The 17,632-nt window shown below is 36.3% G+C and overlaps 1 protein-coding gene across 1 annotated transcript; it reads right to left on the reverse strand.

Annotated features, from left to right (window-relative positions):
* Positions 1 to 3,294: 3,294 nt before the first annotated feature.
* Positions 3,295 to 10,061, reverse strand: LOC126882472 (uncharacterized). The gene is made up of 3 exons (XM_050647437.1): positions 8,006 to 10,061; positions 7,177 to 7,318; positions 3,295 to 3,544 (listed from the first exon to the last, which is right to left on the reverse strand). The coding sequence occupies exons 1-3, from the start codon at positions 10,059 to 10,061 to the stop codon at positions 3,295 to 3,297; spliced, it is 2,448 nt and encodes an 815-aa protein (XP_050503394.1).
* Positions 10,062 to 17,632: the final 7,571 nt, after the last annotated feature.

A 17,632-nucleotide genomic window follows, 5' to 3' on the forward strand; every position in this document is an offset into this window, starting at 1 on the left:
GTCAGAATGCCAAATACGTAATTTTAGACAAATGTGTAGGTCTTCTGGGGGCCCCTTCAACCTGGGGGCCCGGTGCTACAGCACCTCTAGCCCCCCCTAAATCCACCACTGTCTGTTCTACTTTACGGATGTGAAACCTGGAAAATGACAAAAACCTTTACAGACAAACGGCAGGTCTTTGTTAACAAATGCCTACGAAGAATTGTTCGCGTATTCTGGCCAAACATTATCAGAAACCAGTGGCGGCTCGTGACGTCAGTATCCGGGTAGGCGACACATATAGTGTATAATAATATGTACATACCTATATAGGTACAGGGTGTTTGGTAAAGAATGGGCCATAGCTTAACCTAACATTCCTGAGCTTAAAATTGGTCGATTTAAGCTAACTTACCTTAGTACCAAAGTTGATAATAACCGAAATACAGGGTGTCAATCTTAAACTTTTATTTTATTTATTCTTGAATATTTCCTGACAGACATGGGATAACAACACGGAATTTGGTAGGTAAGCGGGGTTTTTTGGGATTAGAAATCTAAATTTGCCACCAAAAATGATCTCTATTAACAAGAGGACGCTACATACGTCTTTCAGCGCTCATTTAATACGTTTAATTTTTTTATCTCCCACGCCACGTAGTTTTTGAATCAACATTTTTATTCTCTTAATATTTTTACTTTAAAAAGGTATACTACATTCATCTCGCTAGGCTAAACTGTTTTCGAGATAAACGCATTTTAAGTCTGCGATACAACATAATTTTTGCATATCATTGTAGTTAGACCCGAAAAATAAACTTGAAACCATAATAATTGTGCCAGTTCTCATATTTATGTCATTGCATCGCAAATTCCATTTGAAGAAATTTGAGATACATTTTTGTAAATTTTTATGATTTTAAGTTATTTTTCGGGTGTAACTGTAACTGCAATGATATGCAAAAAATTATGTTGCCTCGAAGATTTAAAATGCATTTATCTCGAAAACGGTTGAGTTTAGCGAGATGAATGTAGTATACCTTTTTTAAGTAAAAATATTAACAGAATAAAATTTTTTATTTAGAAAGTATGTAGAGTGGGTAATAAAAAAATTGAACATATTAAATGAGCGCTGAAAGGCGTATGTGGCGCCCTCTGGATAATACATCATTTTTGGTGGTGAATTTAGATTTCTCGTCTCAAAAAATCCCCGCTTACCAAATTTTGTGTTATTATCCCATGTCTGTTAGGAAATATTCAAGAATAAATAAAATAAAAGTTTTAACTTTGACCCTGTATTTCGGTTATTATCAACCTTTCGTACTAAGGTAAGTTAGCTCAAATCGACATATTTTAACCTCAGGAATCTAGTGTTAAGCTATGGCCCATTCTTTACCAAACACCCTGTATACAGCGTGTCGCATTTAAGATGAAAACACAACAACACAACAAGATATTTCGGTTTCGACGCCCAAGTCGGGTGTCGTTGTCAAAATACCAAATAATACTAAATAAACAAAAATGTTGTTGCTTAGTAAAAATTTCTTCTAATAATTTATTTAATCTGACTCATTTATATCGGCAATTCAGCCACGTATTATACATTTTAAAGTAGACGACTTTAAAATGATATTGCCAATATTGATGAGTTGCGTTCCTGGGACGACTTTACTAAAAGATAGTTCATTCGATTACATGAAATCAATCCCAACTCAAGAATATCCGCCACAAAAAATCATAGCATGTGATCTGTCTTTAAAAAGACAACCAAATGTAACGTTGGCACTGAAATTCTCGCGTTAGAGATTCCATAGTAAATCACGAGGGAAAACCAGGAAAAACCTCGTGATACTATCCCGACATCGTAAGTATTTGGGTTTACATTTAGTTTACTCTCAAAACTAATACCAAATTCTGACTTGATATTTTAAATTTTAAATAATACTAAAATACTAAATGTACTAACTCGATATGTTACTGATTTACTAATTGTGGTATTTTCTTTCTATTGACTTGGGCGTCGAAACGTTAATAAAATCATTTTTAGGTAAAATTGTGGCTTATTTCCCATTTGAATATACTTGATTATAAAAATGCCACAAGAAAATAGCTTCAGAACAACATTAAGATATTTCGGCTATCAAAATAAATACAGATTTGAAATTTTGTAGTCATTCATTTTGATGGTTTACACTTTTTAAGATAGTCAACTGAAATTTAAGTTTTAAACGCGGCCTACTGCGAATTCACAATCAGGACGAATTTTCAATATTTTGTTTCGCGTTAGAGATATCGCAAAAAGTTATTTGGAAAAATTGTTAGAAATATTATTCTAACCCCACATACCAAATTTCAGGACAAAATTCGAACTTTTCGAACTAAAACATTCAATTGGCAGTTCCGAGATGCAACTCGGCGCAACCAATGTCAAAGGCTCAAAAAAATCTAGCCTACCTCTAGCCCGAAAATACACGGCCAGGCAAGCGACAATACAACCGCTGTGCTTAGCGTAAAGAGTGAGACAAATGCGAATTCTGTTCGGCTACTTTTTAGAGAGCCTGCCCTAGGGTAAAGCCGTCGTAGTAATGCTACGCTACGGGGAGCGTACAATAATTATTACAACTTCAGAGATGAATTAAAAACTAGCTTTGTATTATTTTAGATTTTTAGATACTTAGGTATTGTATCAATATTTATAAATTACAGTTTTGAAATAAGTAATTTATATCAATAAATAATTTGTTATTGTACATTTGAAGAGGTTAGGCGGTGCCTACCTTGCCTACCCTGACGGGCCGCCCCTGTCAGAAACGAAGATCTACTACACCTGACCCAACAAAAGAGGGTAGAAGATGAAATAAAATCCAAAAATTGGGGTTTGGATCGGTCACACACTCCGAAAAAATAGTTCCAATGTTGCAAAGACTGCCCCAGAGTGGCATCCCCAAGGAAATATATTATTAGAGCCATATTATTATATTATTAATAAGGCCATATATTTTAGAATGGTCAGTTCCAAGTGGATGTCTTTAGTTACAAACGCCACCTTGGAAGAGTTCACCAACTTCTGGTAGCTGTTTTCCTAATACACTCCAGCAACAAATACAAGCCCACTCCTAACTTCCTATATAATTATAGAAGTTCCATTTTAACCTACAATCAACTATGTTGTTGGATCTTCAGTACAGTATTGTTACGTTTGCCCCGAATATTAGTCTGTCGTTCGACGACCTACCATTCTTAAAGCATGTGGAGCTCTTTCGAATCATCCAGATGGTAACGCGTAGTCCGGCTTAGATGACCTACAACTCGAGGTCATGGAATAAATCGAGATATTTCTACGGGGATGAGGGCCGGTTCACCAAATATCTTCTTCTTTAGTGCCCAAATTTTAGGAGTGACTAGTTTCCATGATAATTTGCCGATATCGTTCTCGTTCTTGCGCGGCATATAATAATTCATCTGCTGATAAACCAGCCCTTCGGACTTTCGGAGCCATGAATATTTCTTCCTACCAATTCTTCTGTTTCCATCGATCTTTCCGTTGAGTATTAACTGCAGTATCCTGAATACCAAAACATCACCAAATATACAAATACATAAACGATTTAGTTTTTAGGCAGTTTAAATTATACATTCGTGTTGTCAAATAATAAATAAATATATTATAAATTAATTAGTTGTGTTTTCAGGGTTTGTGTAAATAAATTAAAATACTTATATTATGTTGTTCTGAAGCTATTTTCTTGTGGCATTTTTGCAATTAACTAGTTTTGATGGGAAATAAGCCACAATTTTACTAAAAAAATGATTTTAGTATCGTTTCGACGCCCAAATCAGGCGCCGTTGTTAAAATACAAAAAATATTAATGAATTAAATAAAAATGTTGTTGCTTATAAAAAAAAATCTTCTAATAATTTATTTAATCTGACTCATTTATATCGGCAATTCAGACATATATTATACATTTTAAAGTAGAAGACATTAAAATGATATTGCCAATATTTATGAGTTGCGTTCCTGGGACGACTTTATGGAAATATAGTTCATTAGATTACATAAAATCAACCACAACTCAAGAATATCCGTCACAAAAAATTCATAACATGTGATCTGTCTTTAAAAAGACAATATATGCAATGGTGACAGTAAAATTCTCGCGCTAGAGATTCCATAGTAAATCACGAGGGAAAACCAGGAAAAAACCTCGTGATACTATCCCGACATCGTAAGTATTAGGTCTTATTTAGGTTTACTTTCAAAACTAAAACCAAATTCTGACCTTAATTTGTACATATGTTATTTTAAATTATAAATAATATTAATAATACATAGAGATATAAATAATACTAAAATATTAAATATGTATTAACTCGATATGTTATTGACTTACTAATCCTGGTATTTTCTTTCTATCGACTTCCTCTTTTAGTATGTGTACCCGCTTAGAACCATCCAAATATATCTTCACGGGTACTTTTTATTAGCTAAGTAATACCACAATTACTAATTTCAACTTTATTAAAAACTAACAAATACATCGAACCATTGTCAGTTTTCCATCTTCTCTCTAAGTCTCTCGTTCGTTCTTGCTTGCGCGGACATCGGCGCAAGTGCAGTTTTCGCGCGGTGTGTAGCCATACACCGTTGCCAGACTGACCTTAAATTCTTTAACTTAAAGTCCTAAACATTCCCCCCACATTGAAATAGCAATTTCAATATAAAAAATGTAACAAATTTAACTGAAAAACATAAAATTGATCCTAACCAATGTTTATAATATGTAACGTAAAAAATGAACACTTAATCACTATGATTGTCCTGGGAGTGGACACAGTTTTGAAATAGATCGTTTATATTCTCCCAATTGAGTTTTGACCAATACAACTCGCACATTTCCATCTGGACCACGGAATAGTTCCTTCACTCTTCCTAGTCGCCACTGGGATGGCGGAAGATTGTCTTCCTTGATGATAACTAACTGTCCAGTTTGAAGATTACTGGTATTCTTCAACCATTTGTTTCGTTGCTGCAATTCAGCAAGGTACTCACTCGACCATCTACTCCAAAAATGTTGATGAAGCATCTGTACATGTTGCCAACGAGACAGATGACTGACTGGAATTTCCTTTAGACTTGGATCAGGAGCTGCAGTGAGCTTTCGTCCGATAAGGAAATGGGAAGGTGTTAATACTTCAAGGTCGTCAGGACTAGAGGAAAGAGGGACCAAAGGACGGGAGTTTAGAACAGCTTCAACCTGTGCAAGAAGAGTACCAAATTCCTCGTATGTAAGAGGAGAGTTAACCAATATTCTCCTTAAATGATGTTTACATGATTTTACGGCGGCTTCCCATAACCCCCCAAAATTTGGAGAACGTGCCGGAATAAATTGCCATTGAATTCCCTCATTACCTAATGCATTACTAATTGTTTGTGATTCACGTTCCAAAAAAGTTTGCAATTCCCTTAATTCAGTATTAGCCCCAATATAGTTTGACCCATTATCTGAATAAATTTTAAGTGGTTTGCCCCGTCGTGAGATAAACCTTCGAAAACAAGCAATCCAGGCTTCGCTGGTTAGGTCCGATACAACCTCTAAATGAAGTGCTTTACTTGAAAAGCACACAAAAAGACAAATATAACATTTAACTATTTGACCACCACGACCACGTTTTGTTTTCATTGGAAAAGGACCTGCATAATCCGTTCCCGTTACATAAAATGGAGGATTGACTTCTACTCTATCTTTCGGTAAAAGACCCATAATTTGTTCCAAAGGAATAGGTTTAGCTCTGAAACATCTCACACAACTGCGACACACTTTTCGTGCTAAGTTTCGACCCCCCAATACCCAAAATTTTTCTCTGACAGTACTTAACAGTTGCTGCGGTCCACAATGTAGCAACCTCTTATGTTCCATTTCAAATAATAATATGGTAAACCTGTGTTTCGCATTTAATAGACGAGGGTGTTTCTGTGAATAAGGAATGTTTGCCAAGTTTAATCTACCCCCCACCCTGAGAAATCCTGCCTCATCCATGAAAGGATTCAAATTAAGAAGATTTTTCTTCCAGGGTTTTCCATTTTCCAATGCCATTATTTCTTCTCCAAAACTTTCTTTCTGTGATACCAATACCAATGCATCCATAGCTTGTTCCAATTCCAAAGGAGATAGTGATCTGGTTACATCAAAATCTCTTGATCTGATCTTTTTAACAAATCTAAAACAATATGCCACAGCTCTCCTTAGTCTATTTAAGCAACTGAATTCTTCGAAATGAAAGAGTTGTGGGTTCTCTTCAGTAGCTATGTGTGAAACTACTGCATGCCTTAAGTCTGGCAATTCCAATTGTTCCTCTTGACCCAAATTGGGCCACTCTGATTCTTCCAATTTTAACCATTCAGGTCCAATCCACCAATGTCGTAAGCCAATAATCTTCGACGGTAACACACCCCTAGATAGAAGGTCTGCTGGGTTGTGCTCTGATCTCACATGTCTAAATTCACCACATTTTACAATGCCTTTAATTTGGCTAACCCTGGTTGCGACAAAAACCTGTAATTTGCAAACATCCGTCTTAAGCCATCCCAGTACCACTGTAGAATCTGTCCAATAAAAGGTATTGTCAATTTTCACGGTAAGAGACGCTCGAACTACTGAAACCAATTTAACCAGTACCAATACTGCACAGAGCTCAAGTCTCGGAATTGTTTGTGCCTTCAATGGAGCTACTCTTACTTTAGAACACAACAAACTTATTGTCACCAATCCATCTTGATCTACGCTTCTAAGGTACACACACGCTCCATATGCCAATTTTGAAGCGTCTGCAAATCCATGAATGTCCACTGTTACAGCATTCTTGCAAACCACATGTCTTCGAATTCTCAAACTATTTAAGTTTAAGAACTCTGCCCTCAATTTTCTCCATTCTGTCTCCAAATTGTAAGGCAATGATTCATCCCAGTTAAGTTTTTGCTGCCACATTTTTTGTAGCAAGTGTTTCGCCAAAAGTACTGAAGGTCCCACCAACCCTAAGGGATCAAAAATCCTTGAGACTTCTGATAATATTGACCGTTTCGTATGCCTATTGTCTTTACCTGAAAAGTCTATTGCGAACATCAATGTGTCTTCTTTAAATGCCCATATCAATCCCAGTGTTTTATTTTTGTCCTTTTCTCCAATCTGAACGGACCCAGAACCATCCTCTGAACATGCCAATGCGAGCTGCACCTCCTTACTGTTTGTTACCCATTTTCTCAACTCCATACCTCCACTTTTTAAAACTTGATCCACTTCCTTGCACAAGCTTATTGCTTCTTCTGCTGATTCAGCACCTGTAAGTAAGTCATCTACGTAAAAGTCTTTCAAAATGGTTTGAGAAGCTTCAGGTCTGGTCTCTGCACACTGAACTCCTAACTCCTTTAAACATCTTATTGCCAGGTAAGGTGCAGACTTTGTTCCATACGTGACTGTGTTGAGTGTATACTCTTCTAAGTCTGCATCAGGTGATGCTCTCCAAATTATTTTTTGTAAGGACCGTTGCTCATGAGCAACCCAAATCATCCTATACATCTTTGCGACATCTCCACCAACTACCACACTGTGCTGTCTAAATCTCAAAAGTATAGAAACCAAATCTTCTTGTACCTTTGGTCCATTATATTGCAAGTCATTGAAAGATACGCCTGTATCTGTACTGGCTGAACCATTAAATACCACTCTCAGCCTTGTAGTCTCACTATTTTCATTAATAACTCCATGATGTGGAAAGTAATATGAGATATTCTCTAACGAACCATCTGATAATGACATATGACCCATGTCAATATAGTCTTGCATGAACTTGATATACAACTCTTGCAAAGTTTTATTCTTTTCCAATTTTTGTTCCAATTTATAAAATCTATTTAATGCTGATTGCCTAGATAGACCCAATTCTGTTACTGGTCTCTTGAGTGGAATATGAACCACAAATTTTCCATCAGGAGCCCTCTTTGTCGTTTGTTGAAAGATGTGCTCGCATTCCATATCTTCCTTTGAAAGCACCTCTTGTCCATCTGGTACTTCTTCTATTTGCCAAAACTTCTCCAATTGTTGACTGATGTCTAATACACTAAGATTACAACTAGTAATATTAGATGTGTTTCCAATAAAACTCATTTTTCCATTAACCAGCCAGCCCAACTTTGTCTTCTGAAGCAATGGAAGGTTAGGACCCAACCGAATTTGTCCAACACACAGTAATTCATAAAATATATCCACTCCTAAGAGGAGATCAATCTTTCCAGGTTTATGAAATCCTGGATCTGCCAATCGCAGATGTTTAGGAATATTTAACCTTGTGGTAGGTATATTCTGACTGGGAATCATTCCAGTAATTTGTGGAACTATCAGAAAAGATACATTTTTTCTAAAGCCCACCCCAATTGATTCAACTGTACCGTTGCACCTATATTTTACTTGTGCTGCTTTGCTTCCAACTCCTGCTAAAGTAAGTTCTACTGACTTCCTAGGTAAGTTTAACCGCTTTACCACTTCTTCACTTATTAAATTGGGCTGTGACCCAGAATCTAACAAGGCTCTGCATGTACAAGCTTTTCCACTCCCATCAAGTATTTGAACTAATGCAGTTGATAACAATACCTCACCAGGAACCGCAGCTCCATTTTCCAACCACACAGAATTAACGCTAAGTGACATACCATTTGATGGACCAACTGATGATTGATGACCATTATTACCAGAGGCAGTGGCACCTTCTTCGCAGATCTGTACAGCAGAAAGTTGACCAACACCTTCCTGACACTTTACTCCAGTGCCTTCATTTTCTGACCCCCCACTACCGTAATGGAGGAGTGTATTATGTTTCCGCCCACATTTCCTGCAGGTTCCAGATTGACAATTTTTACTAATATGATTAGTTTTTTGTAAACAATTCAAACATAAACCCAATTTTTGTGCTTGTTTATATCTACCATACGTATTTAATTTCAAAAAACTGGAACAGTTATAGATAAAATGCTTTTCTTTACAGTAGAAACAACAGGAATCTGTTTCCACTGCAACTAATGTTTTGTTTGATTTGTTTTTCCAATTAGCTTGTCCATTTTTTCCTTTATTGTCACTAGGGTTCTTTTCTTTTCGCATCCTTTCAATGTTTTTCAAGCTATCTATCCTATTCCTTAAAAAATCTTTAAATAGCTCTAGAGTCGCTATTTCTTTTTTAGGTCTAATTTCTTCCCATTTGCTGAATGAAAATTGATCTAACTTTTTCGACATTAAATGTACCAAGAACGGATCCCATGAATTTGACTCAACATCAAGCTTTTCCAACGCAAACAAACTTTCAATTATCGTATCCAACATATCTCGTAAATCTGTAGCAGATTCTTTTGATAATGACCGAAATTCTAATAATGAATCTATGTGAAAGCCAACTAACAAAGGTTTATCATCATAACGATCACACAACAACTTCCAAACAACCTCATAATTTTCTGCCGTCATTTTACGCATTTTTACCATCTTTTCGGGATCACCCTGTAATGTTCGTTTTAAAAAATGAAATTTTTCAATACTTGAAAGTGCATTATTATTGTGTACCAACGATTCGTAGGTTTCTTTATACTCCATCCACATGTCCACTGCCCCGCTGAAATTTGGGAGAGGAATAGACGGGAGCTTTGGTTTCGCTTGCAGAGCCAATTCTCCATTATTGCTATGATTACTAGAGCTAGAAGCTATCTGAGACCCCACCAGCGACCCTACCAAATGACTTTCACTTTCTTGTAACATATTTTTTGCCAATGAGATCACCCTATAAAAGGAATTTTCGAAGTTATTTCTTTCATCAGAAAGATTCTTTACAAATTGCTCATCTGAGGCCATAAGATCTATCTCACTCTGGACTTCTTCAAATTTATCCAATAATCCTAATGCCCTATCCAACCGACTTTCCAATTCAATCAAAAGATTCTTATCTTGTTTACATTTATTTACAAAAGTCTCAAAGTTCGTTAATTGACCTTTAATTGTGCCACGTGATCTAACTAACTCTTTGTCACGACTTTCCGCCATGACTATTAAATATAAATATTTGCAAAGTTGCCAATAATTAACTAATGCCAATATTTAACCAAACAGTTACCATTAAACAATACCAATCAAATAAAAATAACATATGCCAATAATAATTAACCCAGTATTTAATTATTAACTAGAAATATTTGCAAAATTGTCAATAATTAATCAATGTCAATATTTAATCCAATTTTACTACCATTAAACCAATATAAATGCCAATAACATGAAAATTACGAATGTCAATAATAATTAACCCAATAAGTACGTAATTATTAAACAGAAATATCTGCAAACTTGCCAATAAATAACCAATCAATCAATATTTAATCCAACAATTACCATTAAACCAATATAAATGCCAATAAAATGAAAATTACGAATGTTAATAATAATTAACCCAATAAGTACGTAATTATTAAACAGAAATATCTGCAAACTTGCCAATAAATAACCAATCAATCAATATTTAATCCAACAATTACCATTAAACCAATATAAATGCCAATAAAATGAAAATTACGAATGTTAATAATAATTAACCCAATAAGTACGTAATTATTAAACAGAAATATCTGCAAACTTGCCAATAAATAACCAATCAATCAATATTTAATCCAACAATTACCATTAAACCAATATAAATGCCAATAAAATGAAAATTACGAATGTTAATAATAATTAACCCAATAAATACGTAATTATTAAACAGAAATATCTGCAAACTTGCCAATAAATAACCAATCAATCAAATGAAACCGTAATTATTAAATATAAATGTAATATCTTTAAAATTGTCAATAATTATTCCCCAATACATACACTAAATACTCTTCCTGTCACAAATTAAAGAAGTCATAAACAGTAAATCGGAATAATATGTTTAAAATGGAACAGACTTACGGTTGCAGAAAAATCTAATTTTAAAGTTGAACCAAATATCCATTTAGCCGGTAACCACGCTAAATCACCGCCATATGCCATGCCATGCCGAGATCGCTGACCATCAATATAAGCGATCGATAAAATGTAAATATGAACTGTATTTCCACTAATCCGTTGAGAAGGATCACATGTACCCGCTTAGAACCATCCAAATATATCTTCACGGGTACTTTTTATTAGCTAAGTAATACCACAATTACTAATTTCAACTTTATTAAAAACTAACAAATACATCGAACCATTGTCAGTTTTCCATCTTCTCTCTAAGTCTCTCGTTCGTTCTTGCTTGCGCGGACATCGGCGCAAGTGCAGTTTTCGCGCGGTGTGTAGCCATACACCGTTGCCAGACTGACCTTAAATTCTTTAACTTAAAGTCCTAAACAGTATGAGTAACCACATCCTACTGCATTCTACCGAGGAATTTGCGACACAATTGGTTTCATTTAGCATAATTAAAGCCGCTTCTTTGATTTTTCTCTTTTTAATATCTGTTTCTTTCAGGACTATACTTGAATCTCTCCACTGAACTCTGTGCTCATTATCCCATGCGTGTTGACATATTTGAGATCTATCAAATTCTCTATTTTTAATATAAGACTGATGTTCACTTATTCTAACGTTTAATGGTCTTGATGTTTCACCTAAATAAAATTGTTCGCATTCACCAGGTATTTTATAAATACAATTCTTTGTTCTTTCTTGTTCACTGTTAGGTTTAGTTTTATATTGAATAGATCTCAACGTGTTTGTTGTTTTGAATGTTGTTGAAATGTTGAATTTATTTCCTATTGTTTTAAGTTTCTCAGATAGTCCTTTTATATATTATGGTATTGATATTTTCCTCGTATTATTTCTTGTGAATGCTATAGGATCCCGTTCAATGTTGTTCTGTTCCATTCGATCCAATCTTGATAATTCCTTATTTATAAACGATAAAGGATAATCATTTTTTAATAAAACAGATGTTAACAATTATTTTTCTTTTAAGAATGAATTTTCGTTAGAACAAGTAATTTTGGCTCTATCATATTATAAGGATTTAATTATTCCCTTTTTAACGTTGATGTTGTGATTTGATTTGTAATTGATATATCTGTTGGTATATGTTGGTTTTCTATACACTTGAGTCTCATATCCAGTATCCTTCTTTGAGACTAAAACATCGAGGAAAGGTAGGGTGTTATTATATTCCTTTTCCATTGTAAATTTTATTGTCTCTTCTTGATCGTTTATAATATTTAGGAATGTATCCAACAATGCTGATCTATGAGGCCATATTGAAAACACATCATCTACATATCTCCACCATACTGTGGGTTTTAAATTTTGTTTGGAAATAATATTAGTTTCGAAATCCTCCATAAATATATTAGCCAATAATGGAGATAAAGAAGAGCCCATTGCTAGACCAAAATTTTGTTTATAGCATTCATTATTTAGTTGAAAATAGGTAATTAAAAATATAGGTATTGAAAATATTGTTGTCAATGTATTATCATTCTCTAATTTCGTTTTCATTATGTTTAAAGTTTTATCTAATGGCACATTTGTAAATAAACTGTTTATGTCAAAACTTACTAAAATATTATTTGGATTAAATTCAATATTTGATAATTTGTTTAAAAAATGTTGTCGATTTTTTATAAATGTGTCATTATTATTAGCAAATGGTTTTATAATGTTTAGTAAAAATTTTGATAGTTCACTACAAGGAGAATTGATGGTACTACAAATGGGTCTAAGTGGTATATTCGCTTTATGAATTTTTGGCACTCTATAGAAATGTGGTGTCTTACTGTAATGAGGTGTCATTAATTTCCTTTGATAGTATGTTAAATCATTTTTAAATTTGAATAAAGTTCTATATATCTTGTTTTCCAGTGTCTTCGTTGGATCCTTCGTTAATTTGGTATAAGGTTCATTTGTTATTAGATGTGTAATTTTGTCCTCATATTGTATTTTATCCATTATTACAGTTGCATTTCCTTTATCCGCTGGTAGGATTGTTATGGAGTCATCATTTTTTTAAAGTTTTTAAAGCTTTCATTTCCTCTTTGCTGATGTTCTGTTCAATTTTATTAGACTTTTCCAATTCAAGTTTACATAGTACCCTATATTGTTCTTTTTCATGAGTTGGTAAACACTGGGATATTTTCTCCACTGAGCTAATTATGTCTAATTTTGGAATATATGGATGAGTAACAGCATAGTTACTTTTTGACAATACCAAATTTTCTGTTGCACTTAAATGTCTATTTGATAGGTTGACAGCTGTTGCTAATATGTCATTATTTCTATTTAGGTTATCAAAAGTATGTACAGTAGGAAAAATGAAAGAATACCCATGAACAAACATATAAAACACGCTGTATTTTCCTGTCACCGTGTCACACAAAAAATTGGCCAGCGCAAGTACATGTAATAATTATTATTACATGTATTTTAGTGTTGCCCAAATGCAAGACCAAGACGAGACTTAGACAGTCTTGGTCTTGGTCTTGCGCCAGTACACCTGGTCTTGGTCTTGGTCTTGGTATTGCGCTCCCGGTCTTGGTCTTGGTCTTGGTCTTGCAGCAAGAGTCTTGCAAGTCTCGCAGTTGCCCATTAGCCTATTGCATATCTTAGAACAACGTAACAAAGAGGTACATTCTAAGCTTGAATATCGTAGCCATAGTAAAGACTAGCCAAATTAATATACATATTGTAGCGTGATTAGTGTAATTACTTCTAATTACAATAAAACTAGCGGTTCGTAATTTATATACGACTTTATTTTTTATTTATACAAGTTTACTTTACAAACTTTAGCTTAAGACTAAACTCTATTTACAAATATGCCGTATTTATATATGCGATAAAGTTATAATGGAACATTCCAGAAATATCCGCGCCCATCTCGATATCTCCCATCTGTATACCAGTCGATCCGTTTGTCTGCCAGCACGATCACGTGATTTACCTTCCAGAATTCTCGGGATTCTCGCCGCGAAGATTAGATTACGTCATTCTCTTGTTGTTTACTATTACGGGCGCCGATCAAGAGTTTTCTTTCGTTACACTACTCCCCTCTTAAGATCTGAGCGTCCCGATCAGCAACTCTACATGAAGGCCCAGGATGGCGGAATCTACACGACTCTCCAGCTCTGCATACACCCTTCAAGAAGAAATAACAGTCTACTGTCTTTGAAGGGTACGACATCTTCGGGTTCATGCAACACACAGTGATTTGTACGCCAGTTTCTCTGAAGACCACTTCAAGCATGCTTCTCACAATCTTCCAATCCAGATTTTCTACTGCATGGCCTATTTTTGGTAAAGCCAAATCTTTGATGTCATAATTACACACGATTTTCTTCAAATTAGTTAGAGCACGCCATATGTTCTCGTAGCTTGGCGTGTCCGTATAAGACTTCCTGGTCACCATATACAGCAAGGATCGAGGACCATCTTCCAATCGCAGTACTCTTCCAATTTTAGGTTGTTGATTTCTTAACTCGTCCAGGCGGCCGAACTTTCTATTGAATACGGACGAGATTCCTTTAGTCATCTCGAGGTCTTGGGCAACACAGTGGGCTAGAGAGACGTTTTCTGGAACACCAAACAGATCTTGCTGAACTTCTGTGGTCACGCCGAATCTAGCACTCTTTCTCGCTGCGTAATTTGACATAAATTGATTAAAACTTGGCTGTGCGGCGTCTTTCATCTCCTGTTGGAGGACTCGGGCTTCTTCTGTTTCATTTGAGCCAGCATATGGTGCAAGACGATTTATGTGAATAACTTTTGGTTTACCGTTTGGCAACTTCTTAATTCTGTATATTACGTCATTTATTTTCTTCTTAACTTCATACGGTCCTTCCCATTGTCTTTGCAGTTTAGGACACAAGCCGCGACGACGTTGTGGATTATAAAGCCAGACAAGATCACCTACTTCGAAGCTTTCATTCTTGCATCGAGAATCATATTGATCTTTCATTCTGTCACTGGCTATCTGGATGTGTTGTCGGGCAAATTCATGAATGTTGTTAATTCGTAACTTCAGGCGGTCGACGTATTCTTCACCTGCAACATGTTCCTCGGAAGGTCTGCAGCCAAACTCTAGGTCGCAGGGCAAACGAACTTCACGACCCAACATCAGGCAGGTTGGTGTTTGACCTGTAGTTTCATTTACGGCCGAGCGGTAGGCCATCAGGAATAAATGAATGTGTTGGTCCCAATCTCGCTGATTTTCAGATACAACTTTGGACAAGTGTTTACCCATCGTTCGGTTCATCCTCTCGACCATCCCATCTGATTGAGGATGCAGGGGTGTTGTTCTGGTCTTATTGACACCAATCAATTTACAAACGTTTTGGAAAAGAGCCGACTCAAAGTTTCGCCCTTGGTCGGAGTGGATCTCCAAGGGAACACCAAATCGGCTGAAGAATTCTTTAACAAGTACCTCTGCAACGGTAGCAGCTTCTTGATTTGGTAATGCATAGGCCTCGGTCCATTTCGTAAAATAATCCATGGCTACCAAGATGTATTTATTTCCAGCATCAGTTTCTGGAAATGGACCTGCAATGTCGATTGCTACTCTTTCCATAGGACTGCCAACATTATACTGTCTCATGGGTGCTCTCTTTTTACCAACTGGACCATTACCGGATGCACACAGTTCACATTTCTGGCACCATCTTCTTACATCATCTTTACAGTTCACCCAATAGAACCGTTCTCGAACCTTTTGCAGAGTCTTCGTAATACCAAAGTGTCCACCTGATGTACCGTCATGCAACTGATACAATACTTCTGACACTTTACTTTTAGGTACAATCAACTGAAGCTTAGATTCTGTACCATCATCGTTCTCAAAGGTTCTGTACAAAAGATCATCTTTTAGTATCAGGCAATTCCATTGGCTCCAGTAGGCCTTGACTTCCGGACTACATGCACTAATGTTTTGCCAACTAGGTCTCTCACCTCGACGCATCCAATCCAATACTCTTTTTATACATGGATCATCTTCTTGGGCGTGTTGTAACTGTTGGGGCTGCCATTGTTCATTAACTACGGTGGTTCGTCTCACGGGGCAAAATCGTTCCTCTAATTTGGCACAGTGATTACAATTTGCACTGCATGGTCGTCTCGAAAGGGCATCAGCATTTGAATGAACTCTTCCGGCCCTATGTTCTATCTCGTAGTCATATTCTTGTAATCGTTCCAACCATCTTGCCATGTGGCCCTCTGGATTACGGAATTGTATGAGCCATTTTAGAGCAGCGTGATCTGTTCGAAGAAGGAACTTTCTGCCGTACAAGTATTTATGGAAATGTTCGCAAGCCTTCACTACACCCAGCAGTTCTCTTCTGGTAACGCAATAGTTTCTTTCTGGTTTCGACAGGACTTTGCTGAAATAAGCGATGACTTTTTCCTGTCCATCCTGGATTTGTGAGAGAACAGCTCCTATGGCACTGTTGCTAGCATCGGTATCCAAAACAAATTTTCCTGCCTGTCCCGGGTAGCTTAATATCGGTGCACTGATCAGAGCCCTTTGTAGTTGTTCGAAAGCTTTTTGACACTCCTCACTCCATGTATATTCTTTGCCCTCCTCCGTCAACTTTGTTAGGGGCTTGGAGATATTGGCAAATCCTTTGACAAATCGTCGGTAATATGTACATAGGCCAAGGAAACTTCTAATTTCATGTTTATCTTTTGGTACTGGCCAATCTTTAATTGCATCAATCTTTTCAGGATCAGCTGTTACACCATTACTCGATACAATATGTCCTAAGTACTTAACTTCTCGTCGAAACATGTGACATTTCTTCGGACTTAACTTCAAGTTCGCTGCCCTCAATCGTTGAAAGACGTCTATTAGATTCTTGGCATGTTCATCAAAGGACCTTCCAACCACAATTACATCATCCAAGTAAACCAGGCATGTTTTCCATGTTAGACCTCTTAAAACTGCCTCCATTAATCTTTCAAATGTGGCAGGGGCATTACATAAACCAAACGGCATAGCCGTAAACTGCCAAAGCCCTGATCCTATCGAAAATGCGGTTTTCTCCCGATCGGCTGGCTCCATGTCTACTTGCCAATATCCACTTTTTAAATCGAGTGTGGAAAACCAACGAGAACCGGAGAGAGTATCCAATGTATCGTCTATTCTGGGCAAAGGATAACTATCTTTTTTTGTTACCGCATTGAGCTGGCGGTAGTCGATACAAAAACGCGTTGAACCATCTTTCTTCTTTACCAGAACTACTGGTGATGTCCATGGACTGTTCGATGGTTCAATTACCCCTTGTTTGTCCATATCCTTGATAATCTCTTCGGCTTCATCTCTTTTCGCAAATGGAAGTCGTCTAGGCCGTTGTCTGATTGGCTGAGCGTCTCCGGTATTTATTTTATGCGTTACTATGCTTGTTTTTCCCTTATCCTTCGTGTCAATAGCAAAAACATCTTGATACTCTATCAGCATAGATGTCACTTTTTCCGTTCGTTCATGATCAAGATCTTGGCATCTTTCAATGATCATCTCAACAAGCTCCTTTGGATACTTCGCCTTCGATGATTTCTCATTGGTATTCACAGAGCAAATTGAAGCCACGGGAACACACTGCCCGATCAAAGCTCCTCTA

Source organism: Diabrotica virgifera, chromosome 3, assembly GCF_917563875.1.
Source record: "Diabrotica virgifera virgifera chromosome 3, PGI_DIABVI_V3a".
Classification (NCBI taxonomy): domain Eukaryota; kingdom Metazoa; phylum Arthropoda; class Insecta; order Coleoptera; family Chrysomelidae; genus Diabrotica; species Diabrotica virgifera.

Coding starts and splice junctions, on each gene's coding strand:
- LOC126882472 (XM_050647437.1), bottom strand. CDS start 10,061: ATGGCGGAAAGTCGTGACAAAGAGTTAGTTAGATCACGTGGCACAATT. Junction 7,319..8,005: donor TTCAAAGGAAGATATGGAAT/GCGAGCACATCT, acceptor ACTTACTTACAG/GTGCTGAATCAGCAGAAGAA. Junction 3,545..7,176: donor TGTTCAGAGGATGGTTCTGG/GTCCGTTCAGAT, acceptor TTTGGTATTCAG/GATACTGCAGTTAATACTCA.